At 40.5% G+C, this 25,907-nt stretch overlaps 1 protein-coding gene across 2 annotated transcripts in view; it reads right to left on the reverse strand.

The window, feature by feature from the left end:
- Positions 1 to 3,702: 3,702 nt before the first annotated feature.
- Positions 3,703 to 25,907, reverse strand: part of Hal (histidine ammonia-lyase) — a 31,341-nt gene continuing 9,136 nt past the window's right edge. For both annotated transcript variants that reach the window (XM_074084163.1, XM_020186703.2), the window contains 12 exons: positions 23,195 to 23,334; positions 21,907 to 21,954; positions 21,000 to 21,147; positions 20,218 to 20,313; positions 20,070 to 20,128; positions 18,321 to 18,401; positions 15,294 to 15,359; positions 15,054 to 15,219; positions 12,289 to 12,423; positions 7,662 to 7,770; positions 7,494 to 7,563; positions 3,703 to 5,496 (listed from right to left, as the gene is read on the reverse strand). In XM_074084163.1, the coding sequence (XP_073940264.1) occupies positions 5,356 to 5,496; positions 7,494 to 7,563; positions 7,662 to 7,770; positions 12,289 to 12,423; positions 15,054 to 15,219; positions 15,294 to 15,359; positions 18,321 to 18,401; positions 20,070 to 20,128; positions 20,218 to 20,313; positions 21,000 to 21,147; positions 21,907 to 21,954; positions 23,195 to 23,334 (1,259 nt within the window). In that variant the 3' untranslated portion in view covers positions 3,703 to 5,355. The remainder of the gene's footprint in view (positions 5,497 to 7,493; positions 7,564 to 7,661; positions 7,771 to 12,288; positions 12,424 to 15,053; positions 15,220 to 15,293; positions 15,360 to 18,320; positions 18,402 to 20,069; positions 20,129 to 20,217; positions 20,314 to 20,999; positions 21,148 to 21,906; positions 21,955 to 23,194; positions 23,335 to 25,907) is intronic.

Here is a 25,907-nt window from a genome sequence, read left to right on the forward strand (position 1 = left end):
TCACAATTTAAAACTTAGAAATTGTTTATTTCCAAAATTTTCTATTTAAAAATTCTGGACCATGGTTGAACACAGGCAACTGAAACCATGAAAAGTGAAACCACGGATAAGGGTTAATTACCGTATTTTTCCTCTGTTCCCTGTGTGGGCAAATGGGGCTGGTTGCCCCTCCCTGTGTTCCCACACCTCTACGAGAGCCTTTACAGCATCACAATTTGATCCTCTTTCCCATTTAATTATGAGGTAGTAGGGAGCAGAGCCCTTGTCGAATCCCCAGAATGAAGTGTGGTGGCTGGTTCATAGCAGATCATCAGGATTAATGAATGACTGAAAGAGAACAGCCTGGGATATATAGCGAGACCCACTCAAACAAAACAAATAAAACAAAATGCAAAGCAAAGCAAAACAACATTGCTAAGCAGGCCAAATATTTACTCTGGAGTGGAAAAAGCATATGAATTTCTTGATATAAGGCCAGAGGATGATGCACATGGGAGAGTAAAACCTAAGAGTAAAATGACATAAAGAAACAATTGTCAGCTGGGCTTGGTAGTGCATGTCTATAATCCCAGTTACTCAGGAGATGGAGATTGTGAGGCTCATGGTTGGAGGCCAGTCTGAGCAAAATGTTGAGACACCCCCATCTCAGCCAACAAGCCAGGAGTGGTGGGTGCATGCCTGTAATACCAGCTACACAGGAGGGGAGACATAGGTAGGAGGATTTCGGTCTGAGGCTGACCCTGGGCAAAATGTTTGAGATCCTATCTAAAAAACAACTAAAACAATAAAAGGGTTGGGGGTGTGGCTCAAGTGGTAGAATGCATGCCTAACAAGTGCAAGACCCTGAGTTCAAATCCAGTACCACACAAAAAGAGAGAAACAATTGTATAGTGGAGGTAGAAAGGGGTTGCCATTCTCAGCTCTGGAGGCTGGGAGGTCTTTTGACAAAGGAACCTCATGTCATGAAGACTTCACAGGTACAGGATGAGCCCCCTAGAGTAGAGGACGCTGAGACTATAAAACTCAGTCAGTTCAGGTGTCACAGGGTTTCCAACATCATGCTCACCAGTTTGAACTTCATTCTTAAGGCCAGGGGAAGCCACTGAAAAGACAGGACCAGGACGAGAGTGTTGCTGAAGGATGGATCTGGCTTCAGTGTGCATAGTAGGCCCTTAAATACTTACTATATGAATGGACTCTGGCAAGACGCCTACAGAGCTAACCAGGTCATTTGGTGGGGAAAGTAGGAGGCACTAGAAGTCCAGGAGGAAAACAATGGCTCAGGAAGATGTGAAAATCCCTTCTGTGTGCCCCACTGAACAAGATCATTTCTTTTCTCAACCTTTAAAAATCAGCGGCTACCACAGGAGAAATCTTCCTTCCTCCTAAGAAAGAAGATTTTGTCAGGTAGGGTCAAGCTTGGAAGGACCACAAACCATTACAGCATGTAAATTGTTTTTGCCTACCAAGAACCAATTTTCATCCTTTTGGAGCAGTGTCATACTGAGATGAGGACGCATTAATTAGAGAGGCAGGCAAGCTAATATCATATGCTAAAGAAATGTGTGGATTTCATCTGAACTTTTATCTACTGGAAAATATGGAGGTTGGAGTCCTTTCAGCTCTGAAATTCCAGTACTAAGCTGCACATTGCTTACAGGGCATTCACAATCCAATTAGGGCAGTAAGGTAGACATTAAAGAGTAGTCCTTGTCAGATGGTATTAAGAGCTTGAGCTCTTAAAAGAATAACACTGTAATCAAACACACTAATTTCATTATTTAAATTAGTTTTGCTAGATTTCCACCCCTTGCCGCAAGTGTGAGCCTCTTGGTCTTTGTAATAGTAAGCAGTTGAAGGAGAAAACCCAACGCCTACCTATTGGAGAGATCTTTTTCTGATAGAAAGTTATTCCAAAATATAAAACCACACATTTTCCAAGCGTTGCTATGGACACAATTGTGGTCCTGATGTACCTGATACCCAGATGGTGGAAACTACTCTTGAGCCACAGTGATCTTGTCCCTCCAGGTCAAGGTGTAGGGTTTTTTGTCCCTCACTGGCCCTTTAGCATGTGTTTTGCACTTCTATGATCTGGTTCCTGACGACTTACCTGCTTTGCCTTAGTATTTCCACCCACTGCTATTGTTTGTTTTCTCATCTGGTCCACTGCTTAGGCTATAAACTGTGAGGGCAAGGACCAATGTCATCGTGGTTACCATTTATTTAATAATAGAAATTGACCAAACACAGAAATGGTTTTAGACACAAATATCCTCTGACATTGACATTTAGCTTGCAATTCTCCTTTCTCTCTGACTCCCATCCTGCAAAGCCCAGCTCAGTCGGTTCTTTCAAGGCCTCCCCAATGACCTAGCACTGCATTTGTTCTGCCTTCCTCTAGGATACACATGTGGCCCAACAATTGCCTTAGTTTGCCCCCAAGTACATGGGAAGTTCTTGAACACAGGAGTGCATGGGATCATTGATAAACCCCTGGTACAGCCTCTCACACAGAGGCTGTTGTAGGTAGGATGCTAATAGCAGCCAGACATCAAAAACCTGACTCAAATTGGCATCTTGGCTCACCACTTGAAAATCCAGAGGCAGAACAGGCTTCCAGATTGGTTTATTCAGGAGCTCATTGATGAGGAAGAGCCAGGTTCCTGCCCTCTTCTGCTCTGCCAAGCAGTGATGCCCTGGGTCTGACTCACTGTCAACAGGCAGAGCTCTCTGTCTTCTCATTTAGGTCCAGCGGTTGGGGAGACAGATGGTTTTCTGTGCTTCTCAGGAGAGAACACACTTTCTCAGGCGCCTCCAATGAATCCCTTCTCTGTCTCATTGGGCCAAACTGCAGTCCCAGGGAGCAAAAGGGACAGGACCATCTTTAGACTAATCGAGCCTATCCTGGGAGATGACTGAACATTCTTCAACTTTTCTTTTTTTGGGGGGGGAGCAGGGACGAGGGGATTCAATGTTTGCATTTAATAAATTAGTATCTTTAACAAAAGTAACCAAAAAGGCAAAATGATCATAGTGATGATAGTATAATGTCTAATAAAGATATTGATACAGTGACCAAAATGACCAGACTATCTTGAGAAGACATTAGTACAGTGATCAGACCCAGAAATAAGACACGAGTTTAAAGTAGTATGAAAACTAGCTCTTTTTGAATATTTATCTATTGACTTGATATATGTGGCCGATTGTTGGGTAACGGCCATGAATTATGACAAATCACACCTCCATGCCCTTGACTACCATTCTCCCAAATTGACTCTGGGCTTGGCATGTGGCTTGCTTTGGCCACTAGGACATTAGCGCATGTGACAGAAAAAGCTTGACGAGCAATTGCACTTGGGGTTCCCCCTCCCAGCTGCCCATAATAGCTCTCCAGGGTAAGGGATCCTGATACCAGCAACTCTTTTGCTCCTACTCGAGGGGAAAGAGCAAGACAGTGCACAAGGTCCATCACATTTTCTAAAATATGGTATCAGTTGGTGACTGAATCGTTCACAAACTTGATCAGTTACACTTTAGAATAGGCTTTCTCTCAATAGTGACTAAACTTTGCTTAAGTTAGGTGTGGTGGTGCATTTCTGTAATCCCAGCACTCAGGAGGCAAAGGCAGGAGGATCTTGAGTTCAAGGCAAGTCTGGGCTGGAAAGTAAGACTCTGTCTCAAAAAAACAAACAAACAAAAACTCTAAAACTTTATTAAGAAAAGAAATCTAACAGGGACTTGGGGGTGTAGCTCAGGGATAGAGCATATGTTCAGCAGGCACAAACCCTGGGTTCAATCCCCAGTATTCCCTCTCAAAAAAGCCCCCAAGAATAGCGTAATAAGACCATTGATACAATTTATCCTGTATTTACCTTGAAATTCTCTTGAAGATGGGTGACTTGAGTTCCTAACAGAGCTATATAGAAACTTAACAAAGTGTCATTATGCCCCCGAGGACTACAAGTGGGCGGGAATTCAGCATTTCCCAAGCTGGAATGAGGAGTAACCACTTGCTGGGGCTCAGTAGTCCAACTGCAACTTGGGTGAGAGAATGAACAAGCTTCACTTGTGTGTTCATGCTTAGCAAAGAGTAGCACCAAGAACAACCTTTAGGTAAACAAGATTTTCAGCGCATTTTCGCTCCTTGATTTGCTGTCCCCAGCGGTTTTCACTTGAGTTCCCACCTTTCCTGTGGACACGGTACACTCTAAAGGGTGAAGATCCCATTGTGAAATCTACTGTTCTGCCCATTGCAGGCTGTGCTCAGCTAGGCAAGCTGGCAAGTGTGCCTGCTGTCTTTAGAGCCCTGGTTTCAGACTCCTGCATGTGAAATGCTTTGCACACGTTCATACAGATGGGTGCAGAGTCACAGGTTTTAGCCTTGAGAAGCCAAAAGGTCAGCTGACCCATTCTTCTCCTGAACAACTACACTCAAATCTGCACATAAGGTCCTTTATCTTCTTAGGGGAAAAACACAAATGGGGTAAGCCATCCTCGGGCCACAGCTGACCTGTGTCAGTAGGGCTCATTTTAATGATTACCGTTACGGGGAGGATAATGGTAATCACCCACAGATTCCTCACCTGTGCAATGAGGCGGCTGCTGAGTACTGTCACTATAAACCTGTGACTAGATAACTAACACACAGAAGTGATAATACTAACTTCCAGCTCCAACTTGAGCATGTCATTAAGCATGGAGGAGATATATGTAGTGAGATTAATAAATATGAAAGACACAATTCAACAAGGACTACCCAAATATTCTTCATGTTCATCCTCTAACTCCTTTCCATAGAAAACTTCTGTTGGGTGTTATATACTTCTGTATTTAATAGCTTAAGGCCTACTCACTATTCTTTACTATGATTCAATTAGAAGAAAGAGTGGCTTAAGGACAAATTATGACTTAAAATGGTCATTTATGAAGGCATATATAGGAATAGTTGTCATATCATGACATAGTACAACCAGCCAAAGAAAGTCAATAAGTGGAGAACTTGTCAAAACAAATTAACAAAAAATAAGGTTCACAAAATCCAATTTTTTTTTAAAAGAAGAATGCTATTAGTCTGTTTCCAAATTGAAGTTGACTAATGCTAAGAGTGAAAAACAGACCTATGCAAGCAAGGCTATTTATAAGAGTAAGTGGTCTGTTGATAATGGTAAGAAAGAAAGAATAGTCCTATAACCCAATGACACCTGTACATCTCAGACCAGGGCAATAAGAACCCGGTACTTCCAGCCTAACCAAAGTAAATTTTAGAGGAGCTGTATTGCATAGTGGATGGTCCCCAGGGCTCTCCTTCAGCTTAATGACATTTGATCTGCTAATCCATGACAAAGCCCATTAAAGATCTTCAGACTCTGGGATTTTGATAGAATTCTTGCGTAGAGATTCTAGTGAAAAGGCTGTTGGAGAAACAGGTCTTGATTCTGGAATATGCTCTATCCTGTATTTTTCAATGTATGGTACAGCTACTTCCCAAACCTGAGAAGCAAGGACAGAGTTGAAATAGCGACAGCATTGTTTCCATGTACTATTAAACATCGACTTCACCCCAAGTCAAAACATCCTCTCTACTGATTAAACACATAGTGGCTGTTTGCTTGTTTTTAAGTTATTTGACATGTGATCTGTGTCAATTAACTGCTGGATGCATTAAAGACTTTGAAAATACAAAGTCCATGTAGAGGACTTGCCTAGTATGTGAAAGGCAAAAAAAAAGAAAAAAGAAAAAAGAAAGAACAATCATATTTAATCTGGGTGGTGGCACATGCATGTCATCCCAGATATTGGGGGTCTGAGGAAGAGGATTACTACAACTTTGAGGCAAGCCTGGGCAACTTAGTGAGATCCTATTGCAAAATAAAAATAATAAAGGGTTAAAAAAAAAAAAGGACTGGGGATTTAGCTCAGTAGTAGAGCACTTTGACGTAACTAAAGACCTGGGTTTAATCCCCAGTACTGCAAAAAAAGAAAAAGAAAAAGAAAAAAAGTCCAAAACTATTCTAAAGTTTTGAAGGTTTTTAAACTGCTTCCTTTTCCAAAGCAAAAACAAGCAAGCACAGAACCTAGAAAATTTGGTGTGGACAGAGACAGAGTCAAGGATGTTTTCTGAAATAAGCCTTGAGTATTAAAAGGCAGCTTATTGGATTTCCTATGGCTCTATCTCCATGCTCCCTACCTTTGACCCTTGCTACTCAAGTGTGGCCTGTGTCCCAACCCCACAAGTACCACCTGGGACAAGTCAGAATCTCAGTTCACCCCCAACCCTATGCCTTACACCCCAGACCTCTGACTCCGAAGCTGCATTTTCCCAAATACACAGGAGGTTCACATGCACGCCAAAGTTTGAGGAGGGCTGCCTCCAATCTCCTCCACCCACCAACCTATTCTCTTTTAAGCATAACACAATTTCCCATTAAGGTTCTGCTCTTGGTTTGTAGCTACTTTTTCTCTGATTGCCACAGACAACCAAGGAGACTTTTCCTACTCTATGACCTTAGAAAATGTATGTTTCCACAAGCTAGCACATCTTTCTACCTGCACCAGAGTTGGCAGCAGGTAAGTGACTGCCCCTCAAAGGATATACGATGCACTTAGAAATGATGTGTGCAGGCTGGAGGCCTGGTTTAAATGGTACAGTACCTGCCTAGCAAGTGCAAGGACCTGAGTTCAACCCTCAGTACCCCCCCCCCAAAAAAAGACAGTTTTGAAGATCCCAGGAAAAACTGTTCCCCCAAAGCAGAGTGACTGTTCTGGGGGAAATCAAGTGATTCTAGAGAATGTGATGTAAATTGTTCAAAACGTTTAAAGCACTTTAATATATATTTATCTTTTTATATTATGTATTTCTATATTATATATAATATATAATTTTATATATTATATATAACATATAATTTTATATATTATATATAACATATAATTTTATATTTTATATATATAATTATACATTCACGCACACTGGGCATCTGGTCTATAACTAGTGGGATAAGTAAGCAAAACTCGTATCACCCAGACAGATGGGGCACGGCCACAGCAAAGCACTAGGTAGGCTCAAAGCCCTTTGGAATAAAACCCTGGGATTTCCTTCCCCTCACCCATCAGGTCTATGCAGCAGTGCACCTGGTGGTGGTAGTTGTAGTAACATTACCAGATGGAGAAAGTACTTTTGAGCGACAGAGGGGGGTGGTCTATGAACTTTTCATCTCATTTCTCCCCAAGAATCCTTGTTTCCAAACTCCACTTAAAATTCATTTCAGCTTCTAATCCTCGGATAGTCAATGCTTGGATGTAACAGGGGGCCCTAAGGGATTATGGAATGGCTTCTTAGTGGCCTTGCAAGTTGCTTCTGTATATTTGTGTTCACTTCCATGGAACAGCCAGGAAACTATAGACTAAGACAATGTTTATCCTCCCGACTTCCACTTTGCTTTCCCATAACCATCAAAAACTAAAAAATAAGCAAGTAGCCAGCTTGCCTTCTGCTCAAGGAGCAGTCTGTGCGCCGCTTCGATGTCCGGGGCCATAAAGCGATCTTTTATCCAGGGCCTACAAAGAAAGCATATCAACCCATCAGCCGAACACTGAGCTCTGCCAAGGTTCACAGTTCTGAAATGGTGTGACTTCCAGGGACCTGTTGACTTTACCTTACAACAGAGCGCACCAGGTCATAGACCTTCTCCAGTGGAGTGGTTGTTTTCAGGGGCCGTAGAAACTCTATGCCCTGGCAGGCTGCAAGAAGCTCGATGGCTAGCACTGAAACAAAAAATGCCAAGGTAATGCTGATGAAAGTCTGATTTTATGCTTGAGGAATAAAAATCACTTGGAGCTACAGCTGTCACTAGCCAACCAACAGACAACTGGTTTTCTATGGGGAGAATGAAGGTAGCTTGATAGTAGTGATCATTTTCAACCCCCTTGTATCTATCTTTAGTGGTAAGAAAGGGAAAATTGAGACATTTACCTGGATAGATTTGTCAGGCTCCCTAACCTACCTAGGGAGTTGTCCCCAAGGCTACAACAGCAAATCTGCCATGTCCCAAGGTTTGTAGGCCAGGTTTTTGTCATGTGGGTAGAGAAGGAATTCAGAATGAATACCCAACCATGACATGGAGTCCAGCCTATTAACTAAGATGCTTTACTTCTCAGTTTCCAACTCCGTGTGTATGAAGTGAGGCATCGGACTAGAACACGTGACTTTCTTCCGGGTCCACAATGGATTCTTCATCCCCTCCCACTGTGACCTTTCTGTACTCGCCAGAATTCTTCACATGCTTCTTATACGGAAAGACAAGAAGTCCGGTGTTTTTAACTCTCAATTTGAGTTAACCCCTTAAATGGTCTGATTGACCTTAAGCTTCCAAACTATTTTCTTGTCAAATAATGCAATCTAGAATTGTTTGATCTTGTATTTCTATAAAAATTCTTTATAATTTAGTATCAAATATAGAGAAATGTAGATTTCAACAAAGTGTATTGCAAGGTATGGTACATTTAATAAGAGTTTTTTTAGCTAAGAAACACTGTACACAGATTATTTTATGGAGAAACTTAAAGTTGGCAAGATATGCACTTGTACAATTTCAGTTTTAGTGGACTTGGGAGCCTTTAAATTTGAAGACTTGAAATAGACATTATAGAATTAGTTCCAAGACAGCCACTTGGTCACCTACTGGCTCCTCCAAACCTTTGATGAGAGGCCATGTACCAGGTATCTCAAATCAAAGGGAATGTAAGACTAAAAATGTGAAATGTACATAAAACTGGAAATAGGAAACGGTTATCATTCATCTTGATCCAAGAAGTGGGAGTTGATGGGTAAGAAAGAGATTTTTTTCATCTAAAGCCAACAAACTAAAAACCTGCCAAATTAACTACCTCATTGCTCAACTTCCAACTTTACAAGTATTACAAAGATATGATTCAAATCACACACTCTCGAGTTACAGAAATTCATTCTGGGACAATTTTCACAGAAGCCTGTATGGAACATCCTTTAAATGGAGATCTGATGAGGCACGAGGATGCCAGTTCATTATTTGTATCAGTAGCTAGGACGATGGACTTGAACCAACCACCTGGAATTATATACCAGCACTGGTATTAAAGCTGTCTAACTTTGGACATATTACTTAACCTCTCCTTCGAGTTCCTGATCTACAAAATGGGACAAAAGTACACACTTTCTAGGGTTATGTTGCAGATTAATGAGTTACAAGGCTGAAAATATTCCATACATGTTAGCGATATGATGTTACCACAAAAGAAGGGCAATCTGATAGATGTCAAAGTCAAAGAAAAACTGGGGAGTAAATATTTGCAAGAGAAACATGAAACACGAAACACTTCTGCAACATTTTGCTATCCATAACTAACAGTTCTCCCTAAACTTACTAAACTTACCAACTGAGACTTAAAAAGCCACACACCTCATTTTATGAATTCAAGGGGTTTAGCTGATGCTTTTTTTTATAGCTCTCATTTTGAAATAAGCTGATATCCTATAATCTAATACACTTCAAAGATATTTTTAACACACTGAAAATATCTAAAGAAACACAGAAACACCTTCTAGTTTTAAATGATTATTTTTTTCATCTTAACAGTGTAATTCACTAAGTGAAAACTATCCTAAGCAAATAAATAACATTCCTACTTAGAGATGTTGCAAATATATGTTATACTTAGCTACATTGCAAATATGTTCTCAGAGTTTTAAAATTTGAACTCTGTTCAAGGCTAATTTATACTTGTGTTCCTGTCACTAAGAAAAGACTGCTTCCCTTGACCTTGCATCTCCTTCCTTCCCTCCAGATCTCTGCCACCCTGAGCCCTTGAGGATGGTCTCTTGCAAAGGTTTCCCACCTTGCTATATCTGGCCGTTGTATTCTAGGTCCTCTTCCTCCCCAGTGCAACTGTCCCTCAAGGCTCTGCTACTGCTGTTCTTCTCTTCAACAGCCTTCAACTACTTCCATGCAGAGAGTGCTGACTTTCATCCTCAATCCCAGCTCTTGCCTGAGCTTTGGCACTTGCACTTGGATGTCTTGTGTCTCCACCTCAATGCATCCCAAAGCAATGTATTTTGTGCACACCCCTCCTTTCTTTCCCCTGTAAAATTTGTTCTGCATGTGCACACACACACACACACACACACATATACACACACAACTAGTTGGCCATATGTGTTGTTCAGGTTTTGATCTTTGATAATCCTCTGGATATGCCTTTTCTGGTCCCTCCAGACTAGATCAGGTTCAATTACATTCTCCTCCCTTCTGTTCTTTAGTAAGAATTTTGTTAAGTGCTATAGAATTGCCAAATTGTCCAATGTCTGCTTCTCTGTATAGACTTGTTTCCAGGAGGACAGAAGCCAGGTACATCTCATTTACTGTTCAATCCACTGTGCTCAGCAAGTAGATGCCTTTTCACCCCAACCAGGTGAAACTAGTCTCTTCCCCATACTCATTACCTGTACAAAGACTAATCACTAGGTGCTGTGATACACAGGTTCTTATCTTATATTTTATAACTCACACCACTGGATTCCAAGACTTACAGATATTTATTAAACATCTGTAATCAAAACAGACTTGAGTAATAAACATGCTTGTAATATAAGCTGCTGGTTCAATTTTGTTTGTTGCCAATTGCACTTTCTTGATATAAATAGAGAGAGCAATGCTGGATGAGCCAGATCTACCATTTGGACTGATAGTGCCAACTTTATTGTCATGTAAATATTTGAGTGATAAATCTGTGCCAGCCTCTGTCGTAGGTATTCCAGGCCTATCAAGAGATGATCAATAGCAGGCACACTCGATATAGAGCTAGTGATATTGTTGCTATGTAACCACCCAAGGACAACTAGTTATGGAACTAATAACTGAGCTTGCATGTTCAATAGATATAATAACTTGACTGGATGCCACTTTTGTCTGTATGTGTATAAAAACCACTGCACAGAGTGGCTTGGGAATTCTGGCTGGATGATGATGGATAATGCTGGCTGGATGATGATGGCTCCTATTTATACTTCAGACTGCACAAATCACTGGACCCATCTACTTGGAGCAGATCATTCAATACACACTATTGCATAAACTTAGAAACTTAGAGGACAATGTTCCAAGGATAGTGATTTTTTTCTTAAAAACAACAACAAAACAAAGGCTGGATGTAGTGGTGCATGCCTATAATTCTAGGTATGTGGGAGGTGGAAGTAGAAGGATCATGGTTTGAGGATTTCCAGGCAAACGTGTGAGACCCTATCTGAAAAAGAAAAGAGGTTGGGGGCTGGGGAAGTGGCTCAAGTGATTTAACAACTATCTGGCAAGCACAAGGCCCTGAGTCCAATCCTCAATACCACCAAAAACAAAAACAAAACAAAACAAAACAAAACAAAAAGAACATACAAACAAGCAATCAAAAGCCTTCAATAAAGAAGGCAGAGACAGCTCTTCCTGTGAGGTGTCTTTGTCAAACAGATTGAACCTAAATCTTAGCAAGTATTTAGGACCAAGTGCAATGCATAGGAAACAACTGGGACAAGGAACAAATTAAAAGTGACACAAAGAAAATAACAGGTAACTATGGAGCCTCAGTCTCCCTACAGAAAAACTAACCTGGTTTTTCAACTAGTCAAAGGCATGAAGGAAAGAAAAGAAGGATGAAGTACTGTTCTAGAGAAAAAGAAGCTTAAAGTCATGAAAACCAAAAAGTGTGGCTCTCAAGTCCTGGTTTGGACAGCACTGAAATATGATAACTGGGAAATTTTGAATGTATATTTGGTGATGATACAAATTTTGTTGGATGCTATGATGGCATCCTGGAAGACAAGAAAGCAGTCATATTTAAGAAGTATGAAAGAATAAAATGATAAGATATTGGGAATGTACTTGAAAACAATGGAGTAAACGTGAACTACGGTGATGTGTGCGAGGGTTCCTGGTGCACTTGTCTCTACTTTTCATTATTCTTTGACAGTGTCATTAAAAGAAAAAAAAAAAAAGCCAGCCCAGGAGCCAGGTTATTTCTAAGTAGTTCTTAATTTTTAATCCTCATTGGAATCTTCCAGGAGACTCTTGAAACACAGCTTGTTTCCTTGTCCCCCTAGAGTTTCTGGTTCGGCAGAAAACCAGAGGAGGAGGCCTAAGAACCTGCATTTTTAATGAGGTCCCAGCTGATGAGGATGTTGCCAGTGGAGACCCCATTTTGAGAATCACTAGCACAGTAGTGCATCAGTGAGGCCTGTCATCCCGGATTTGCTAGTCTTACCTTGTTCCACATGCTCGATGACCCTGAGGGCTTTCCTGGCTGCCCAGCCTCCCATGGAGACATGGTCCTCTGTGGCAGCACTGGTGGAGAGAGAGTCTACAGACGAGGGATGGCACAGAGCCTTGTTCTCAGAAACTGCAAGAGACCAATGTGAGTGAGGAAGTGCTCTTGGATAACTACCAACATGGCCAGTGGCTTCCCCAAAAGCGCCACAGCACGGAAGAGCCTCTTTAGGAGCTCTTGACTGTGGTCCAAGCACCAACTGGTACAAAGTTACTTTGGGGAAAGGGAGAAAGTCGATTTCTTCCCACGTGATAAGGACTCTAAAGCTCTAGTGAGCTGTGAGATAAGATGGAGCTGAAGATTTGGAAGCCCTCATGTTACAAGGTCAACTGAGAACACTGGGAGCATTTATCATGCCAGGGAGACTTGGCGGGGGAAAAAGAGCACCATGGCTAAGTTCAGGTAATCAGGTACAATTTGATTATATTAGCAGACAGGTTGGATTAGAATTCAGGTGTGGCATTTCAGGACTGAGGCTGGACCTACAGATCTTGGGTAAGATTTAGCAGTTCAGGCTGTTCAACATGACACAAGGAGGTCATCTGGTTTTAAGCAAAGACATGATGATGACCAGAGATATCTCTGGGATGCAAGGGGAATCCTACACTGGGACCTCTCAAACCTGACTGTGCACACTAATGTCCCAGGGATCTTGTTATAATGCAGATACTGAGTTTGGGGTGGGGCCTGAGATTCTACCATTCTAACAGGCTCCCGGATGACACCACATTGTTGATCCAAGTTCTATGGGTTTTATACTTTACGTAGCAAGGACCTAGATTCCCAAGTTCCTTGTCCCCAGGTTCAGAAGCCAGAAAAGTACAAATTCAGTTTTTTCTCCTCTTCCAGTGACCTTGAGGACAGCTTTGGTTCTTTTCTATGCTATAAGGGATCCTAACCTGCAAGGGAGCCAGATTTAAACTAGGGTGACCAGAAATCCTGGTTAATCCAGGACTTTCCAGGTTTTGGCACCCTAAACTGAGGGCCTACATTGACCAGCACCCTGCGGTGAGGCTTTTTCAGAAAGACAACTTATAAGTGGCCAAAAAATATAGATAAATAAATAAGTAAATAATAAAAATATAATATTTTCATTAAGAAAGCAAGCTGTACAACTTCAACTGGCAGCTTGGGAAGCTAAATGCTTTCAAACCAGTCTTCCTAATATCCATAATATTATCTTGAAATCAGCTGCTGTTCCCTCTACTACTGTGTTACAGAGAGAAGTCTCTGTGTTAAAGGGTGTTCTAATAAGCAAGTAAGGGGGACAGAGGATACTGGGTTAGAGAAGAAGGTGAATCCAATGGCTCTTGTTGGTTATTTGTGTTAGGTTTTAGTGAGAAGCTTGGATAAGGAAGGGCTTAAGAATGTTATTATTAATAGTAACTAATATTCATTTAGTGCTCATGGTGTACCAAGCACAGTTCTAGGCTTTATATGTATCTGTTCATTTAATCCTCAAAACAGCCTCATTAGGCAAATTTATCATCTTCATTTTAAGCAGGGGTAAACTGAGGATTATAGAATTAAGAGATTTGATATAGAAATGTCATAATGAAACCCCTTCCTTTGTACATTTAATATACACTAACCAAAAAAGAGGGATGGCGGAGTGGCTCTGGTTGAATGCCTGCTTAGCAAGCATGAGGCCCAGAGTTCAAGCCCTAGTACCACCAAAAAAAAGAGGGACAGACTTGGCATGACAATGACACTGTTAGTAAGTGGCAGAGCTGGGATTCAGATCCAGCTTTGGTGAGTTTAATTAACTACCATGTCCTATCTTTTGAGGTGGAATTGTTAAATATAGGACCCCAGGTTAAGTTTGGATTTCTGATAGAAAAAAAAAGTAATCTTTTTTAGTACAAATATGCTCCAAATAATTCAAATCTAACTGGGCATCCTACATTTTTGTTTGCTAAATTTGGCAACTCAATTTTAGGACTCAATATTGATTAGAATGAGATCCTCATTCATTGAAGTAAGAACACAGATTTGGAAGCCAAAATGTCTAGCTTAGAATACTGCTCTACATCTGACTGACAGATGTCAGTGCAATGGTGGGCAAGTCACTTCTCTTCTCAGGTGTTCCAGTATTTACCCGTGAAATGGCGATAGTAATAGCGTGATATTGTTGTCATGACTAAGTGAGCAGACATAAGCAAGGTCCTGAGCACTCACTTTGTGACAGGCACTGTTCTGATGTATTACTTATCAGTCCCTTGCAACCTCAAGTCAGAAATCAGCTATATTAAAGCACAATATCTGGAGGGCATGTTGCCCTTTTTTTTTTTTTTTTTGATGGTATCTAAGTTTGAACTCATGGCCTCACACTTGCTAGGCAAGTGCTCTACCATTTGAGCCACACCCCCAGCCTTTTTTCCTTTAGTTATTTTTTGGATTTGGAAATAAAGCTTTCAAGATGAAGTTCAAATGTAATGTCGAATTGCTTTCCATAGAGCAATTTATCTATTTACAACCTCATTATCGTATTGTTATATTTTAATATTGCATTGTTTAGTTTTTATTTTTTCTAAAAAGTGTTAATAGTCAACCTGCTCCAGTAAGTACTAGAGAGGTAAGGTACAAATAAAAGTAGTGAAAGGTGAGATCTCATTCAAAGGCAAAATTGGATGCTTTCAGGTAAAATGGACAAGCCCTTTGATGGACAGTCTTCTGTTATAGGAACAGGGAAGGGTCCTTACCAAGGGCTGCAGCTGTGCAGTGGGCTATCATGAAGCCAGAGTTCAGACCACCTTCTGACACCAGGAAGGCAGGCAGCTCACTGAGGGAGGGATTACAAAGCCTTTCAATTCTTCTTTCACTAATCGCAGCAAGCTCATGAACACCAATGGCCAAATAGTCCAGGGCCTGAAAGGATGCCTCAATCAGTTGGCTTCTACTGGAATACACTTTTGGGGTTGGGAGCAATTTTTAAAGCTTACTTTGGCGGGGTATTCACCATGGAAGTTTCCTCCAGAAATTGTCTCTCCCCTGCTGGCAAAGACCATCTTTCAAAACAGGTTAAGGCTTGAGAACAACACTTGCTGATCACTTCCAGAGTAACTCTGGCCCCTACCTGCTTATTTTTCACACTGAAGTGGCAGTCTTTGTACAAATGTGAGATCAAGGGAAAGAGAAGGGTCTTTTCTTAAGCAGTTGTTGACATAAAAGAGCACAAAAGCAAAACAAAAAAAACAACATTAAAGACAAATTAGGTACACCTAATTAGGAGCCAAAGAAGCATGGAACATGAAATGGTATTTTCTCTTAAGATCAGAGATTCTCAAGTCTCTTAACTGTACTAATCTGGTGATTGATACTTGCATTCAAAAAGTTTCTAGACTGAAATTAAGAATAAAGACCACCAGGAGACCTGTTTGAAAGCCAATTCTATTTTTTCAATGGGCACTGTGAGCTTGTGCTCCATAGGAAAACCTGTTGAATGGAAGACTCTGCTGATGTATAGCCACCAAAATGTCTAGAACAATCAGTGCTGGGAACATTTGCAACTCTATACTCAACGGTAGTGTACCAGCAATCTACAACAGATGGCAGCCATAGGTTCTCAAAAATCCATTTAAGTAGGAGGCAGCTTTAGACTTATTGAATATCACTCTCAGAGGTCATTCTGATCTCTATGATACACTTTACTTAATCCAGAAGGCACCCAAGCAAAGGCAGTAACAGATCTTCCTTCCTGGGTCTAAAAGATAATTTTCACCTACTGGGCTAAAGTCCAGCCCTTCATATCCACAGTTTCTGCATCTATGAGTTCACCAATCTGATATTGAAAATATTCAGGAAAAAATTGTGTCTGTACTGAACATGTATAGACTTTTTTCTTGTTATTATTCCCTAAGTAATAGAGTGTAACAACTATTTATATGGCACTTATGTTGTGTTAGGTGTCATAAGTAGTCTTGCAATGATTTAAACTATACAGAAGGATATGCACAAGTTATCTGTAGACACTATGCTGCTTCATATGAAGTACGTGAAATACAAAGATTTGGGAATCTGTAAGGGGAGGGTCTGGAATCCCCCACAGACACTGACGGAAAACTGTATTCACTACCTATTATAACTGAGAAATTCACTGTGTGTGAGAAAGTTTCTACATCTGAGATGCACATGTTACATTAACTTAGTCAAGTTTGGAGTGACTTTCTGTGCATGTAACCATGGACCTATTAGGCCTCACTCCTGTTCTTCTCCATGAACCTGCCCCACCCACCTTGGTCTTCTTTCTGTCCTCAGAATCCAAAACAGGTTCTGTCAGGGGAGTTGATACCAGTGGGAGGAGGGAAGACCTAGGGAACGGGTATAGGAAAGTGAATATGGTGGGAATACTATGTACTCATGTTATGAAAATGGAAAGATGAAACCTGTTGAAACTATTCTATGAATGGGGAAGAAGGGATAAAGGAGAATGATGGAGGGGTGAATTCAACTGAGATATATTGTAAGCACTTTTGTAAAGGTCACAGTGTATACCTGGTATAACAAAAATATGATTTCTCAAAAAAGAATCCCTGTAGCAAATGATCTCTGTACCAGTTTTGAACTTAAATATGTTCTGTTGTCCTCTAATTGTTTATTGGCTATTGGATTACAGTAATTAGACTTTAACTCCTATAACACCCAGCTTTATGTAATAGGTGTACTACTTGCAATAGAAAACTGAGAAACATGTTCTTCAGGTAAGATCAGTATTGTAAGAGAACTCCCAAATGTTAGTCCATTGAAGACTTATCCATAATTAAGACTCTTTCATTGAGATAATAAAGGAGTTTTGGCTGAAATTCATGCTGGGGTAAATAGTAGAAGGAACATTTAGTAGGGAATAACCTCCCCTCCCCTATATCCAATAATTCAATGGTGATTTTTAAATAAACTATATAAGATGGCCTTTAAGATCTAAATTTAAGGTCTGTTCTATGGTGCAAGAATGGATTCATAAGGTAAGACTACCTCATGAAAGCCACTATTCTGTTTGGAGAGTTGGGTGGCATTGGTGAGTTGGGAGATCTGCAATCCTGAGGATTATTTAGCATGGTTTGAATTAGCTATGAAGCAGTCTGAGAGAATGTAAAACATACATCTGAAAATAGGTTGTCAGAAAAGATACACTAAAAACGTGTTGTGAGAAAGCTGGCATAGCTCCTGGGTAGTCATCTGCTAATCCAGGCTGTGAGCTGCTTCCAGGGCTGCTATCTTAGCACTTCTTTCAGTGCTTAGAATGAAGGTAGGGACAGAGGGGGAAGAACAGATTCCCAAAGGGCTTGGTGGTCTTCAAAGACAGTGTTGTCTCTGTGAAGACTGCAGCCCTGGCTGATCACCTCAAAGTGGTCATAAACATTCCATAGCAAAAACCAGATGGCTCTGCGACAAGCCACCCCATTAAGGAAAAAAGAGTTCCCTCCTCGAGAAATGGAATCATTCTTATTCTTTGCACAAATATGGAAGCACTGACTTCAGGAAAGTCCACATCAGAAATAAAACTGGGGATGGGGAAACCATAACTTTCTGATAATGCTTTGGTAAGTCTTCTGTTTAATGCTTTCTCCCTCCCTCCAGAACCAGTGAGGCTGCACAAATGAAGGCCAATCTACCAGTCTCTGTGCAATTATGTTTGTGACATGGGTCTTCATCCCTCCACCACCAACTTCAGTGGTGGGTTTTAGGACCAATGTAGTCATGAAACAGCTCAGCCAGTGCTGGACATGCCTTCTTTAATCTCTCAAGCACCACATGTTAAATTCAGAACCTGACAGCTGATTCACAGGCCTGATTCTGCCACTTACCATTTTGGCATGGAGAAATCCACTAACTTCTGAGCTTCAGGGACTGTTTATTTATCTATGGAATGGAGTAACAGAGCTGAAATGCTCAAACAGAGGATTGTTAGGCAGAGCCTAAAATTACCAGCTGGAGTTCTGTTATTGCAAATTAGTAGATTCAAAAGATACAGGATTGTCTGTTGCACTGTTCAATTCTGTGGTAATGATGTTCTTTACAAATGCTATTGTGTCATTCACCACACCGTGGACCTAAAACACAGTCAAAATAAGATACATGACTAATAGAGTCTAGTAAGGATGCCAATATCCTTATAAGATAGCATCTTCAGTTTTCATCCAGAAACTTCCTTGCAGTTATAACCATGAAAAATATACTTGGTGCTTAGAATACAAAAACAACTTTGATAGATTTGGGTTCTTATTGAAACAAATTAGAATAAATTCATTGCAATATGGATTTACATTAGATTGGTTTACAAAACAGCATTGTATAGGAGAAAGGATGTCATCTCTAGACACAGGGTGCTTCACTTATGGTAGTGGTAGGTCATGGCCAAGTCACTTAATGTTTAGAGTAGAAAAAGAAATGGACTTAGAAGCAGACAACGAATGTTACCTTATAGCTTGTGATAAGTAAATAACATAATGCAGGAAAGTCTCAAACATGATTCACAGAGATCATTCAGATGATAGCTATTACCCAAACAAAAGGTATCAAAATATAAGAAGATGAGACGATACCCACCGTAAGGCAGACACTACCAAGGGACAGCCACAGGGCTTTACAGCCTTGCCTACCTTCTGGCTTCTCCCAGAAGTTAAGGAAATAAAGATCTAGCTGTGTGATCTTAGGTAAAGTTCTTAATTCTGTTCACCAGTTTCCAACTGCAAAGTGGGAGAAACTACCTATCCTATAGTTGGGAAAATTAAGAAAATTTAATGAATATGGAAGACATTGCTAATTGTACCTGTCTCATACAGTTGGCTATTATCCTTATTGTATCAGGGAGGTATTAAGCCAGGATTTATTCTTACAGTACAATTAATTTGGCATATGTTTTGAGCTATTGTTGTTTGTTTGGTTGATTTTTTGAGATAGGGTCTCACTATGTAACCCAGGCTGACCTTGAACTCTCCATCCAAGTGCTGGGATTCAACTATTGTTTAATTAGCTAGTTAGAATAGGACTTGTTGAGAAAAAGGAAATGAGGATATTTACTCTAGGGAGGATTCTGTATTATACTCTAGACTAGACCTTGGCACAAGCTGACATTTTATTTCTAGAGATACCTTTTAATCTTTCAATCAGTTAAGTAAATGACTTAGATGTAATACAGGATGCCTAATGCCAATCCAGCTCATCTGCACTTTTATTTAAAGTTAAGCTTTCCAGACCGATAGTAATTTATATCTGATTATTAAAATGCAGATAAGGTATATTCATGAATAGACACCTGAATTTTGAAAGACACAAGAAGACTTCCCTGGGAATATCCTTGACTTGCTGGTTCCAGTTTTGTCTAACAGGGAGAACCAGTAAGACTCTTGTAACTCCATTTATTTGTTGCACTAAATCAGGATAACAAATTTTCTGTTGGGCTCTGATAGGACACAGATGTGGCTCAAGTAGTAGGGTTCTTGCCTAGCAAACACAAGTCCCTGATTTCAAACCCTAGTACTGCAAAACAAACAAACAAAAAACCCAACAAACCCCAAATAATTTAGCACATAGAATAAAATAAAAGTTTATAATAATTGGAGAAATGGAGATAAAATGTACATAATTTTAATAAAGGCAGTAAATAAATTTGAATTATGCTTGGTCACATCATAATTTTCTAACACTTTCCTCTTTTTCTATTTTTCTCCCTGAAACTTGGGAAAAGAAAAGAACTTTTGCTGGTTTTCTGTTTTTACCTGTGGACAGCAGCGCAAGGTGTATGCATCCTGCACACGGTCGCAGAACCTGTGACTTTCTGTGGAGGAGGTGGGAGAAGGAACAAATTACTGATCTCCTCACAGAACAAAGAATCAAACAAACTCATTTATATAAACATGCCCACACCTGCAATTTCTGACGGATGGTGATCTGAGTCCAAGAGTGACTGAAACCTAAAAGCAACTTCAATTTGTCCACGATGAGGGCGAACAGTGTGTATGTCTAGAATTGAGGCAGACAAAAAGGTTTACGTTTGAGAGAGCAGGAGCATTCAGGTGCTAGCATGGGCCTCAACAGTCCCAGGGGCCCTTAGCCACCACTCACAATTGAAGCTTAATTCCAAAGGCAAACCATGTGTCTGGCACACTAGGACTTGAACTTAAGATACTAGGCTACCTTTAAATGAACTCCCTGATGATCACAGGGAGCTGGAATAGTGGCCTCATTTAACTCAGTCATTTTTGGAAAGCTTTCTGCCCTCTTTGTTAATATAGTAGGGAATCTTTGAAATTCACTACTTTTAGATAAACTTCTATAGCTTTTCTCTCCTAATTTTCTAACTAGAACAATCCTAATCCTAGTCTAGTTTTAAAGTGCTGCAAACAGACTCCTAAAACAACACCTAATTTGACAGATATTTTGGGTGATCCAGACCACTGAGTGACCTGGAGCAGGTCACTTAACTCTCGAGGTCAGTGTCTGTCTGTAAAATGTGTTTGTTGCAAGGATCAAGTGTGGCAGAACTTTGATGAAGTGGTAGCAGTACTGGGAAACTACTGCCATCTGGATTTACTCTTTGTTCTCTACCACTCACCGCCCCCCTCCCCACTTCTGTACCTAAAGACCTCAACCAACTTGCCCCACTAGCTCTGGCTAAATAATCAACCGAAAGGAAGAATCATGCTGACCGGTATCGAAAGCTTTGGTGGTGCCCTTCAGCACCTCAAGCGTCAGAGCTGCCACGATGTCAGCCTGCCGGGCAATAGCACTGGCTCTCTCCACAGCTTCACAGCCTAGGGAGGTGATCATCTGTGTCCCATTGATGAGCGCCAGGCCCTTTGGGAAGGGAGAGAAAAGTTTCCCACCGTATTTATTATAACAAACGTATAGCCAAGTGGGCTTCATATCTTTTGCTTCTGTAAAAGAAAAATTAGCGTCAGCTGAACTATTTGCATACAAGTTTTCTAAAGTGTGGGCTGTCATGCTTATTTAAAGCACTTGACAAATAATTGCCATCCTAAGGGGATGGCAGAGTGGCTCAAATGGTAGAGCATCTGCCTAGCAAGCATGAGGCTCTGAGTTCAAACCCCAGTACTGCAAACTACTGCTACTAATAATAATTGCATCATAGGTGAATTTGCTAGTACAAATCTGGCAAGCTGAATACCTGTTGACTGCCCCCATTCTCAAGGCAGTCATGTAGCTCTGGTGTATAGATTGCACAAGCAATCTTTACTTCTTTATTATGCTTCGTTTCTTCTTTAATTTTTCACCATTGTAGACAAGGTATCCTCAAATAATTGTGGTCCAAGCCTTTTGGCTTAGAACATCTTAAGAGACCTTGACTGAGAATATCTCATAGGAAAACTTAGAGAACTGGATTTGAAGTTTAAGTTCCTAAAAGAACCCTTAAGCATTTGTAGTGTAAAGACTCTTTGAACTGCTCGTGGACAGACCCTTTCTTCAGTGAGCAACTTTCAGCAAACACATAAGTTACATATGTCTTAATGAACCAGTGAGAGTGATATGAAGACCGAAAACAGTCCATGCATAAAGACTTCGTGATATGAACAATTTTTCCTTGTATCTCATTACCTCTTTTGGTTTCAAAACAACTGGTTTCAACCCGTGGGCTTCCAGGACCTGTGGAATGATTAAAAGCATGAAAGTGGTATCAAATAAAGTACTAGCCTGTTTCTGATTTCATATGGAATCCAGTAAAAGATTTTTAGGGCCAAAGGTCCAGCTTATAAAAGATTAGATCCACATGAATTGATTCTGATCATGTTCTTTAGTCTGGTCTCTAGTTCTCTTCTGTCTGAAAGCAGACTTATTTTTCAAGTAACTTTTGGACTTAAACCTGGGCTCTATTGTCTACAGGATCAATTTTAGTTTCTACATCCTTTGGATTCAGTTTCCTCCTTTGTGACTCACATTTTTTTCTTTCCGGTGTCTGTCATACCTTTTTTATTGCTGGTTCCTGCCGTACATGCACTGGGCTAAGGCTGTGCTCTTGGCTGTCTGTCTATATGCTTCTGCCTCTAGAGTTGACCTAAAAAGTCCTCCATCCTCCCTTCTGCTTTCTCTATCCTTGGCAGAATCTCAGAGCAGCGCTTGGGTGACAAGTGTGTGTACTGCAACGAAAAGGAATCCCCTCTACTGGGTGGAGACAGAATGCTGAGAGGAAAGAGGAAGAATAGTCTTCCCCTGAAATAAAAGGAAGGAGTCACCAAGTTAGGGCTCCTTTAGTGAAGAGGGAAAGGGAGTTAAAGGAGGAGGAAGGCAGAGCCAGTACCACTTATCTTTGTCCATTTCACAAGAAGACTTAAGTACCTATCACCTGCCAGATTCTACTTGGGATATTGGGCTTGGGCTGAGGGCAGGAAATATGGAGACAGACAAGCTCAGGGGCAGGTAGAGCAATCTTATGTTGTAGATTATAAGATTACAAAGAGTAATCTTGTGGAAGAAGGGTGCAAAGGAAAAATAATCATATAGGCTGCATGAAGAAGGGGCATGTCCTTACTGGAGGATATAGGACAGAGAGTGGCCTTCCACATGGTCACTGGCAGTTTTGTGGATAAAAAATACATTCTGAGAATAAAATAAATTTATTTCCAGAATAAATTCTATAGATTAACACTAATAGCTATACCTTTCCACCATGGCGATCCCCAAACCCTGGAGGTTGACATTCAAGTATGGAAGGTAATGACCTTGCCTAGTTTGACTTCCAAGTTTGGTTGTCTCATCTGTCACATAAGGATAGCAGTGGCTCCCTCACTGGGCTGTTGTAAACATCCAGTGACATAAAGTATGCAAGAATCCCCAGGGTCCAGCCTAGGGAAATCACTGTCAATGGAAGTTGTTATAGAAGTCTTACATATTTAGCATCAGCCCATCCACTCTTTGGAGACCACATCTTCCCTTCTCCAATTAGCCCAAGAGCAAGATGAGAGAGAGGTGCAAGGTCTCCACTGGCACCAACGGTTCCTTTTTCTGGAACGTAAGGCAGGCAGGAGGCTGTGAGAGAATAGGTACTAGTTACCTCAAGAGTACTTACATTATTGTGGTTATCCTTGCTTTGTCAGTAATGCCCACCCCTCTCCCCCAACAGCCTAGTATCACTTTATGGCATAAACACCTGGGGAAACACAATTTCTTAAACACAACTCATGTTTTAGAGACCCAGCTGAGTTGCTATGGGAAAAAAAAGAGGGGTAGAGATGGAGAAAGAAAAAGAAAAAGGAATGAAGGAAGGAAAGAGGGAGGAGCAGTCAGAATGAAGGGTTACCACTCCACACCCCAGTAGCAAAGCCTTCAAAATGCTCATGATCTAATACTTTCACTTCTAGAAATTATGGTAATGTATTTCAAAGACATAATCAGGAACTAGCCATTGTTCATTACAGCCTTGTTTAGAAGAACAAAAGTTAGAATTTATCTAAATAAGGAATTAGAAGATGGCGGCTAGAGGGAGGAAGCAGAAAGCATGCCTCCTATAGTAAAATCTTGGAGAGACACTGGAGACGCAACTTGCAGGTAAAACCACTGAGAAGAAGAAAAACTTTGACCCCTCCACACCTCCAGCCAGCACAGAGAACCTCCACTTCACGTTAAACGGAGAAACCAGGAGGGCCCCCGGGCTGCCAGTCGCCCGTGCCCAGACGGCTTGGGAAGACGAGGACAGTAGTCGATTAGTACAGTAACGCTCCCTGTTTATATCTTTGAAACTTTTTTGGTTGATTCTTTGTTTTATTTTTTCCTACTTGTCTGTTTATTTGTTTTTCCCTTTTTTAAACTTCTTTGCTTTCCATCTCCTCTCACCCTTCCATTCTAAATATCACCATTGTTATTATTACAAGCTAGAAAATACTTAATTGCACACAGTACAGGGACAGTAACAACACCAAAGACAATGACGGGAAAACAAAAAAAACAGGGAAACCAGTTTCCCCACAGCAAAAAATTAGTACAGGAACCAGAGGGGAATGAAGAAAACAGATACTCAGATCCAGACTCCAACAAAATGAAGATAAACTATGCCAAAGAACTCAATGAAGCCCACAAGAGTAATTTAAAAGAAAACATACTACAGGTACTCAATGAGAATTTTATAGAGATGATACTGAATATGGTCAACCAAAATGTACAGGAGACACTCAAGAAATTCCAAGACAACAAAAATAGAGAATTTGAAAAAGCAAAAGAAGAAATAAAGGAAACCATAGAAGCACTGTATAAACACCAAAGTGAAACAGAGAACATGATTAATAAACAGATAAATGAACTGAGGACAAAAATAGACAACGTTAAAGAGGAAATGACCCAGGATATGGAAAAACCTCAGAAAAAAGAATGAAACACAACTGCAAAACAAATGGAAGGCCAATCCAGCAGAATAGAACAAACAGAAGACAGAATCTCAAAACTTGAAGATGAAATGGTAATTAAAGGAAAAACCAAAGAACTATTAATTAAACAACTCAAGACCTGTGCAAAGAAAATGCAAGAACTCACCGACTCCATCAAAAGACCAAACTTGAGAATCATGGGCATCAATGAAGGAGAAGAGGTGCAAGTGAAGGGAATGCATAATATATTCAACAAAATAATAACAGAAAATTTCCCAAATCTAGAGAAAGATATTCCCATACAGATGCAAGAGGCCTCCAGGACACCAAACAGACCAGATCAAAATAGAACTACCCCACGACATAGCATCATTAAAACAACAAGTTCAGAAACTAGGGAAAGAATATTGAAGGCTGTAAGAGAGAAAAAACAAATAACATACAAAGGTAAACCCATCAAAATCACAGCAGACTTCTCAACAGAAACATTAAAAGCAAGAAGAGCGTGGGGTGAGATCTTCTGGGCACTGAATGAAAATAACTTCAACCCCAGGATACGCTACCCAGCAAAATTATTATTCAAAATAGATGGAGCAATAAAAGTCTTCCATGATAAGCAGAAACTAAAACAATATGTGACCACAAAGCCACCAAAAAAAAAAGATTCTTCAAGGGATTCTGCACACAGAAACTGAAACCCAACTTAACCATGAAAAGACAGGCAGCACCAAACCACAGGAAAAGAAAAAGCAAGAAAGTAGAGAATAACCTCAACTTAGGTACACACAATCAAACCTTCAAACAACTAAGACACTAAATGACAGGAATCACCACATACCTATCAGTACTAATGCTTAATGTTAACGGACTTAATTCACCCATCAAAAGACACTGCTTGACAAAATGAATTAAAAAGGAAGATCCAGCAATTTGTTGCTTACAGGAGACCCATCTCACCGACAGAAATAAGCATAGGCTTAGGATGAAAGGCTGGAAGAAGATTTACCAAGCCAATGGCCCCCGAACACAGGCAGGAGTAGCAGCTTATCTCTGCCAAAGTAGACTTCAAACCTACATTGACCAAACGAGATAAAGAAGGACATTCCATACTAATAAAAGGGGAAATAGACCAAAAGGAAATAATAATCATCAACCTGTATGCATCCAATGTCAACGCACCCAATTTCATCAAACATACCCTGAAAGACCTAAAAGCATATATAAACGCCAACACAGTGGTTG

Source organism: Castor canadensis, chromosome 8 (genome assembly GCF_047511655.1).
Source record: "Castor canadensis chromosome 8, mCasCan1.hap1v2, whole genome shotgun sequence".
Lineage (NCBI taxonomy): Eukaryota > Metazoa > Chordata > Mammalia > Rodentia > Castoridae > Castor > Castor canadensis.